This window comes from Macaca fascicularis, chromosome 7, assembly GCF_037993035.2.
Source record: "Macaca fascicularis isolate 582-1 chromosome 7, T2T-MFA8v1.1".
Lineage (NCBI taxonomy): Eukaryota > Metazoa > Chordata > Mammalia > Primates > Cercopithecidae > Macaca > Macaca fascicularis.
The window spans coordinates 171,675,014-171,684,358 of record NC_088381.1 but is presented as its reverse complement, the minus strand read 5'-3'; the positions used below and the strand labels follow the sequence as shown (position 1 = coordinate 171,684,358).

The following is a 9,345-nucleotide window of genomic DNA, read 5'->3' as shown; positions in this document are numbered from 1 at the left end:
GTGCCTGACCCAAGCTGAATGATGGACATCACCTGTGTAAGCATTTTGGTGAAGGGAAAAGTTCACTGCGTGCCAGTCCCATCTCTTCCATCCTCTGGGCCTCAGTCTTCTCTGTCAAACAGGCAAGACTCAAAGGGCTCCTGGAGACCAAACAGGCCAGGCTATAAACCAAAACATGACCCCAGAGCAGACACCTATCTCATCCTTGGGCCATCCGGGGCAGGGGCAGCTGAGGGGACCTAAGTGACACTTTTGACTACAAGCCACTGAAAATGTCTTGCACTTGGCTATGCGTCTCCTGCTTGCTTCCTATCATTTTTTTTTTTTTTTTAAACACTAATTTTGAACTAACAGTGCCTTCGCCAAGCACTACTCTAGGTACTTGGAATAGAGAAAAAGGAAAAGGACGAACATCACTGCCCCATGGGGCTCACAGTCTAGTAACTGTGGGGAGAGTAGACACAAAGGGCAACACAACTGTGTAACTGATGCTGATGTTGGTGTGACAGGGGAAGATGGTGAAAGGAGAAAGGCTAGAGTCCAGAACTCTCCATCTTAGAAATGGGAAAAATTTCCTTACCAAGTCTCTACTCGATAGGCAGTGTCCTCTCCTGAGGGCCAGGGAGCACGCCGTTCAAGGACTTTACTGCACTGGCTAAGCCAGGAGAGGGAGGAAGAGAAGAGGGTTAGTGTGTGGTGTTCGATTTTTTTTGGGGACAGGGTCTGGCTCTGCCACCTAGGCTTGAGTGCAGTGGTGCAATCTTGGCTCACTGCAACCTCCGCCTCCTGGGTTCAAGCTCTTTTCCTGCCTTAGCCTCCCGAGTAGCTGGGACTCCAGGTGCATGCCACCACGCCCAGCTAATTTTTTGTATTTTTAGTAGAGATGGGGTTTTGCCATGCTGGCCAGGCTGGTCTCGAACTACTGACCTCAAGTGATCCACCCACCTCAGCCTTCCAAAATGCTGGGATTATAGGCGTGAGCCACTGTGCCCGGCCTTTAATGGAACTTTTCAAGGAACCATTCAAAAACAGTTATTGGGGCTGGGTGAGGTGGCTCATGCCTGTAATCCCAGTACTTTGGGAGGCTGAGGTAGGAGGATTGCTTGAGCCCAGGAATTCAAATCATCCTAGGCAACAGAGCAAGACCCTGTCTGTACAAAAAAAATTAACTGGGCGTAGTTGTCTGTATGAAAAATAAAATTAGTTGGGCACAAGCCTGTGGTCCCAGCTACTCAGGAGGTTGCGGCAGGAGAATCACTTGAGCCCACGAGGTTGAGGCTGCACTGAGCTGTGATTGCGTCACTGTACTTCAGTCTGGGTGACGGAGTGAAACCCTGTCTCAAAAACAAAAAAAAAACAAACCCAAGACAAACAAGACCCTATCTGTACGAAAAATAAAATTAGCTAGGCATAGTGGCACAAACCTGTGGTCCCAGCTACTCAGGAGATTGAGGTGGGAGGATCACTTGAGCCCAGAAGGTCGAGGCTGCACTGAGATGGGATTGCGCCACTGTACTTCAGTCTAGGTGACAAAATGAAATGCTGTCTCAAAAACAAAACGAAACAAAACAAACCCAAGACAAACAAAACAAACAAAAATAGCTGTTGTACTGTTTTCTTTCTCCTTGACTGGCAAGGACACTGAGTTCCTTCCACTCATCATGGGGGCGTCACCCCGGGACTCCCTGTGCACTGTTAGAACACCTCTAAGGCACCATCTTCACTTCACTCCCTTGAAGAGCAACAATTTCTCCCACCTAAAGGGCCCCTGAGCTGCGTGGCAAATCAGCAAAGAAAGAAACAAAAAACCCACAACAGAAATGTAAGGTTTGAACTCCACAAGCTCTTTCTCATTTTGATGCCCCTCTGAGACAGACTGGAAGGGACAGCACACAGGAAACACCCCTCTTCTGCCCCTGCTCTGCTTGGTTGCCGCACCCATGGAAGCGGCAACTGCTCGGCAGACCTGAAGGTCAGCACAAAGGTTGCTTACTGGGTAGGGGCTGCCTGGCGCGGCTTCCACAGTAACCATAATTTATTCACAGGCACATGTATGGAGGTTTTTCTCCTAAATATCATTATTCTAAGTATCATTATGGGCGTGGTGGCTCATGCCTGCAATCCCAGCACTTTGGGAGGCTGAGGTGGGCGGACCACCTGAGGTCGGGAGTTCGAGACCAGCCTGACCACAATGAAGAAACCCTGTCTCTACTAAAAATACAAAATTAGCCGGGCGTGGCGGCGCACGCCTGTACTCCCAGCTATTCGGGAGGCTGAGGCAGGAGAATCGCTTGAACCCGGAAGGCGGAGGTTGCGGTGAGCCGAGACTGCGCCACTGCACTCCAGCCTGGGCAACAAGAGCGAAACTCCATCTCGAAAAAAAAAAATCATTTTTGTCTAGGTTTTTGGAGAAGCATATGCTGTGAAAATGATCGCAGTCGGCCTCCTAAAAGCCAGTCATGTTTCCAACAGTTTTCTGCATGGGCCTCACTCACTTGTAGGAATCTGGTTTTGGTTCCTCTAACGAGACTGATGGAGAAGAGAGGGAAGTCAGCACTCACCGAAGAGGAACACCATTGTCAGGATTAGGACAATGCTCTGCTTGGCAGGTAAATGAAACCAGTAGCACAGCCCCACTACGTGCCTCATCTCGCTTCTGAGAGATTTCTGGGTAGTTGATGAGGAAAAAATGCAGTCTCTCATGATTTTCAATGGTCGCAGAACATCCCTTTTCAAAATTCATCGTATGCATAATAAAAATGTCACATTCTGAGAATGGAAAATCTATAGAAAGGGCCTGGAACCTTAGTAATGAATGAGTTTTCACATTTTAACCTTGGTAAATGGAATACTACCCCTGTTGCCATTAAAATCAAGCCAAGATCAAATAGTAACATAGCCTTATAAATATAACCCACTTGGATAACTTTCTGTGGATGAATATTAGTCTCTGAGACACACATTCCTTATTTGACCAAGTAAAGCATTAAAATGCAGCCACAGCTTATAACAAGTGAGCCCCTCAAGAAAATATGAGCATAAAGAGTGGTCACTGCATCGGGGCATTCAGGAAACTCATTTCTCTTAAAGGAATTTAACTTCTAGTACTCAATTTGTCCTTGAGAATGCAAAAATGGAAAACAATTCAATATCAGTCCCAGGTACAAAGATAACGAAGAGGAAGTCCACTGTGGCCCAGCCTCTGCTTGGCAGGGCTCTGCTCTACCTCAGCAGAAATTATGCACAGGAACCTGCTGTGATGAGTGTTTCTGGGGTACGAATCTTTTGTTTGTTTGTTTTTGAGATGAAGTGTCACTCTGTCGCCTAGGTTTGAGTGTAATGGCACGATCTCGGCTCACTGCAACCTTCGCCTCCTGGGTTCAAGCAATTCTCCTGTCTCTGCCTCCTGAGTAGCTCGGATTACAGGCGTGCGCCACAGGCCTGGCTAATTTTTAAAAATATTTTTGTAGAGATGGGGTTTCACCATGTTGGCCAGGCTGGTCTCAAACTCCTGACCTCAAGTGATCGGCCCGCCTCGGCCTCCCAAAGTGCTGGGATTACAGGTGTGAGCCACCACGCCCGGCCTTGGGGTAGGAAGCCAGTTTCATAGTCATGAATTTCACAGAACAGCTCAGAAACATCTACCCAGAGAAGGAAGTAATTTATGGCAGAACATCTTCTCCTTGGTTTAATGCTCAGAAGGGACAGTGACAGAAAACGACAGCTAAGGGGGAGAGAAGTCTGTGTGGAGATCTCCTTAAAGAGGCTCATGTGTGCAGAGAGACACCCAAATTCTCTTGTCCGGGTTGGCTTTGTGATGCTTTAATGGGATATAAAAACCAGATTGCACCAGGCAGAAAAGGCTGGGGAAGTCCTCACTGTCTGTGACTGGGCACACTGAGCTCTGCTAGAGGACTCCACTCTGAAAGGCACTGGACAGAGACAGGGAAGGGGACTTACTTGCTAAAAGTTGGAAAGTTCCCACGAGGTGAGCCTTAGGTCATGATGTCCACCTGCCTCTGACACCTGGAGGGCCCTCCCTCCTTGCTGCTGCCTTACCAGCTTCACCTCTTCTCCCCGGGCCCCCTCCTCGCGCTGTGTCCAGGACTCAGTCCTGGCTTCTCCTCCATCTCCCAGACCCGACCTCTCCCAGCCCCTCTCCAACTGCCCACTAGATGTCACCACTCAGTGTTTAAAGGGACTTCAAACTCAACACATCCCAGCTTGCTCTCCTCATCTTCTTCCCCTCCTGTCCCCCAACATCTCTACAGCCACATTCCGCATCTCAACTAACAGCAATTCTGGCCTTTCTGCTGTTCGGATCAAAAATCATGAAGCTGTCCTTGGCTCTACTCACCCCATATCCAACTCCAGGGCAAATGCAGTTGCCTCTTACTTCAAAACATATCCAAAACCCAACCACCACCCGCGCCAAGGCCCATCCTCACCCAAGGCTGCACTACCTCTTGCCTGTATTGCTGCTGAGAGCCTCCAGGCGGCTTTCCCAGCTTCTCCTTGTCCCATTTCAGTGAGTTCCAGCATAGCTGCCGGGGTGATCCTCTGAAAGCCCAAGGCCACAAGGCTCTTGTCATTCCCTCAGCTGCTCCCATGCAGGAGAAGCATCTCAGCATCTCCACACTCTGCTCCAGGCACGCCGTGCACTCAGGCCTCAGGCCCAAGCAGTGCTCTTCCCCAGAAATCTGTGGGAACGCGCCCACCCAGGCTCTGCCCAAGGAGACCTATTCCCACCCAGAGTGCTGATGCACCCCGTGCCTGCTCTGTGCTTTCTCGCACGTGCTGCTGTGCTCCATACTAGGTAATTTACTTGTTTATCCACTGCCTAGAAAGTCAGGCTCAAGGAGAGAGGGGTCTGTTTTGCTCACTGAGGATCTCAAACAATCAGAACAGTGCCTTGCCCACTCTAGAGACAGACAACAATATTTCTGACTGATTGACTGTCCAGATTCTCTTTCCTTTTTCTTTTTTTTTTTGAGACAGGGTCTCATTCTGTTGCCCAGGCTGGAGTGCTGTGCACAATCACAGTTCACTGCAGCTTCAACCTCCCGGGTTCAAGCCTCCCACCTCAGCATCTCGAAAAGCTGGGACCACAGGTGCGCCACCATGCTTGGTTGATGTATTTATTTATTTATTTATATTATTATTATTATTATTATTTTTTTTTTTTTTGAGACGGAGTCTCGCTCTGTCGCCCAGGCTGGAGTGCAGTGGCCGGGTCTCAGCTCACTGCAAGCTCCGCCTCCCGGGTTCACACCATTCTCCTGCCTCAGCCTCTGGAGTAGCTGGGACTACAGGCGCCCACCACCTCGCCCGGCTAGTTTTTGTATTTTTAGTAGAGACGGGGTTTCACCATGTTAGCCAGGATGGTCTCGATCTCCTGACCTTGTGATCCGCCCGTCTCGGCCTCCCAAAGTGCTGGGATTACAGGCTTGAGCCACCGCGCCCGGCCTATATTATTATTATTATTGAGACGGCGTCTCACTCGTTGCACAGGCTGGAGTGCAGTGGCACCATCTTGGCTCATTGCAAGCTCCGCCTCCCAGGTTCTCGCCATTCTCCTGCCTCAGCCTCCTGAGTAGCTGGGACTACAGGCGCCCACCACCACGCCCGCCTAATTTTTTGCATTTTTAGTAGAGATGGGGCTTCACCGTGTTAGCCAGGATGGTCTTGATCTCCTGCCCTCGTGATCTGCCCGTCTCAGCCTCCCAAAGTGCTGGGATTACAGACATGAGCCACCGCGCCTGGCCAATGTTTTTATTTTTTGAAGACATGGGGTCTTGCCATGTTGCCCAAGCTGGTCCTGAACTACTGGACTCAATGATCCTCCGGCCTCAGCCTCCCAAAGTGCTGGGCTCACATCTGTAAGCCACAGTGCCCGGCCTCCAGACTTCCATACTCTGACCAACAACAAACCCAGAACCCAAAATAGCACACCAGTGTGACAACTTCCCTGTGAGAATAAAGTAACACAATGAGTGATGAGCTCATTACCCCTACACAACCATGTAGGTGTTGGACAAAAGCTGCAGGTCTGATTCATGTAGTGAATCACAAGAAAGGCAAAAAGAAATTTACATACTTCACAGAGAACCAACCCAGAACCGTCAAGACCTGGTGTTTCTCCATAGGGCTGAGCAACAACTCCCAGGGTTAAGCTGCAGCTGCTCTGGATTCCCTTCCTTCTTGGGTCACCATGAGGGCCGTCTTCTCCCTTTATTGCCTTGGGAGAAAAAATATGCTGGTAATCACAAAACATTGGGATCCCTGCTAAGGTCCACGTGACCCCAAACCTTCATACACATTCCTTTTGCTCAACTTGAGGGTGTGTTAAATACAGTATTAGGAGACAATGCAAGATTTTACTGAGAAAAAGTGAATTTTTAATTATCTTGTGAATCTACTTAGAAAAACACACACAAGCAATGTTCACAACTATAAATTTAAACCTTTTGCACTAAAAAAACACAAAACAACAAACACAAAACCACAGGCATGAACTGTAAACCTGTATTAACTATGAACTAGTCTTACGGTTAATTCTTGGCAGTAACTCAGTATTCTCCTCCCTGGCAAGTGTAATGTTTTAGCACCACATGATCTCCTGCAGAGGCACCAGTAATGACTGGCTGCAGTGCAGGGAGATGCTTTCATACACACCACTTCACACACATACTGTCCACTCTCACACCCACCCAGGCGGGAGGCACATGGAGATGGGGCCACACGCTGACTCTCAGGGCAATGGAAGTAGGGCAGGGGGCGCATAGGTTGCACATCTTTAATGTAGTGCATTCGTAGAAAAAAGGCCAGCTTTCGCTCCCAGGCGTGCTCTCGTCCTCAGACTTTAATATCATGATTTAGAAGATGCAGACGTTATTGCCTAAATATTATTCTATACATTTCCATCAGTGTTCAGGAAAACACTTTAATTGCTACTTAATTTACATCATAATTACTGGGTTACAGCTTTAGCTCATTGGCAATTTTGGAAGCAATATTTTTGAAGGCTATGGATGTCCCCGATATCCGCTTAAACCGGACCCCATTCAGAGACAGTCTTGGCAGCTTGCATACTTCCATTTCCCACTGCACGAGGTTCTCTGCGTGCCCATCACCGTGGACACAGAAGAGCAAGAAGCGCTCCCTCTGCTCATAGTCGCAGTTATTGGCATCCAACACTTTGCGGATTTCCCGCATCATGTCCCCGGGATCCATTGAACTAGTGGTTTTCATGCTCCAGGTGAAGCGTAGGGATCGAGGCTTTGCTTCTTTGTTTTCATCCTTTTGCTCAGCAGATACATTGCGACTGAAATGCACAGAGGCAGGTTTATTTTTAATCGTACAGGAAAATCAACCTCTTACACTTCAGCTAGTTCCTCATTCACATCTTCAATACAACACAACTAACGACTGACCTCCACATTTTCCTGCACAGACTCACAATTGTAACTAAATCTATTTTCGTCTATTTTCTTCCCCCACCCTCTAAAAGTCATAAGTCACACACAAAAAGATCTACCTGGCTGTAAAATCTTCACCAGCCACCTGTGCTTACTAAAATGAAGAAAGTAATTGGTTAAACAGAATCCTTGGAAATCAGGCAAAGGGGACAGCGTGCCCCACTCCTCCACTCAGGGCTCTGCAGGCCCAGCTCAGGGAGGGAGTTGGCAGCCAGTTCCTGCCCACCTCACCCATCCACCCTGGGCTGTCCCTCTCCTGCGACAGTTCCTTCAGATGTAAATCACTGTAACTGGCACTCAGGGTAACTGGAGACTCAACACCCGCAGTCTAAAATTGCTTTCTCTGTGAACGGCCCTAAGGCTGAACATGATGCTCTACCCACCTCATTGTCTTTCCTCTTCTCTGGTTTGTTAATTAAATGTCCAGTTATACAGTTAAAGCAAAAATCTTAGATGACACAATCTTACTACTGGAATAGATGGAAAAATGCAATGGGACACTTCTCTGTCTGTGGAGGACTGACACCACCCATGTGGATGCCCTGCGGATTCAGAATGTAAGCCTTGGTCTGGATGCCCAAGACGCAGCATGAGTATGGCCCAGGCCTGGGTCTCTAGGGACCACCATGGTTTACCGGCCATTCTTTGGCATTTAGTCATTATTGCCACAAGCCGTTATTTACATTCTCATGTGTGTATCTGGTGGCCTCAATTAAGACAGTGAGTGACTAGCACTCTTGGGAGTAAAACAGTCTATGTACCTTAAGTATACTCCATCCTATGGCCAACTAATCAGAGGTGAGGGGCTACAGTTTTTACATATGCACATAGCTCTCCGTGTCACCAACCTGCTAGTGTTCAATTTGGTTCACATCCACCAATACTGATGAGAAGCTTCCTATGTATAAAATGCCACATTAGATACTAAATGGGTTACAAAGATAAGCAAAAGCTCTCAAACTAATCTGGAGCCAGGAAGACTGTAAGGTGAGGCAACAGTGGCAGCACAGGAAAGGCTGGCCATCCCCTAGAGGGCTGCAGAAGAGGTGGAGCCCACCTAGCAGTGTGACAGGAGAGTGTGACAGGCAGGATGAGACAAGCAGGAAATGGCACGGGTGGGAGTGGGCCTGCATCTGAGGAGAGCTATGAAGAGCCATGGGATTTCAACAAAATGCAATGAAGACAGGAAAGAGTTTTTGTTTTGAGTACAGGGGATCACAGCCAAAGGGGAGGTAGGAAAGTACAGGATGTGTCTGTGGCATAATAAAGTACACAGACTGAGTGGAACTGGAGGCACAGTGTCATCACCCCCACAACAGCTGGTGGCACTTAATGAGTACTTGTGGTGGTCAGGCCCCAACTTACTTGATGTCCATGTAGGCCCTATTATCTCACCTTCCTATTATGGGTGGGGAAACAAACCAGGATCTAGAGCCTGCTACTGGCTGGGATGGGCAGGCCTGGAGGGGGAATGCTGCCTGGCACTCACCCCAATGCTCCGCCTTGATGGGGCAGCGGAGCTGGGCTGCTGGGGCAGCCTGGACCACGCCACTCAGGGCCTCGCAGGGATGTGGCCGGGTGAAATAGTGGAGGTCACTGAAAGTTTTAATTCAGAGGTCATATGACCAGAAGTGGGCTTTTAAAAAGACCTAAAAGACAAATGGTGAATGAGGACCTGAAATAGCCTGCTGGTGACTGGCATAAAAAAGGGCAGAAGTGGAAGAGATCTAGAACTACGGACACAGAGTCCTAAGATTACCTGGTGACTGGCCCCCCTGTAAATCCATGCAATGATAACTACACAAAATGGAAAAGCAAGGCCAGGCGCAGCAGCTCATGTCTGTCATCCCAGCACTTTGGAAGGTCA

General features: G+C 48.6%; 1 protein-coding gene and 1 long non-coding RNA gene across 51 annotated transcripts in view; both read right to left on the bottom strand.

The window, feature by feature from the left end:
• On the bottom strand, positions 1 to 1,564 carry LOC141407338 (uncharacterized). The gene is made up of 3 exons (XR_012416179.1): positions 1,425 to 1,564; positions 581 to 655; positions 1 to 140 (listed from the first exon to the last, which is right to left on the bottom strand). It is a non-coding gene; the product is annotated as an uncharacterized lncRNA (long non-coding RNA).
• A 4,811-nt stretch (positions 1,565 to 6,375) lies between these two features.
• MARK3 (microtubule affinity regulating kinase 3) overlaps positions 6,376 to 9,345 on the bottom strand; it is a 119,029-nt gene continuing 116,059 nt past the window's right edge. For all 50 annotated transcript variants that reach the window (XM_073998338.1, XM_073998342.1, XM_005562275.4 and 47 more), the window contains one exon: positions 6,376 to 7,324. In XM_073998338.1, the coding sequence (XP_073854439.1) occupies positions 6,979 to 7,324 (346 nt within the window). In that variant the 3' untranslated portion in view covers positions 6,376 to 6,978. The remainder of the gene's footprint in view (positions 7,325 to 9,345) is intronic.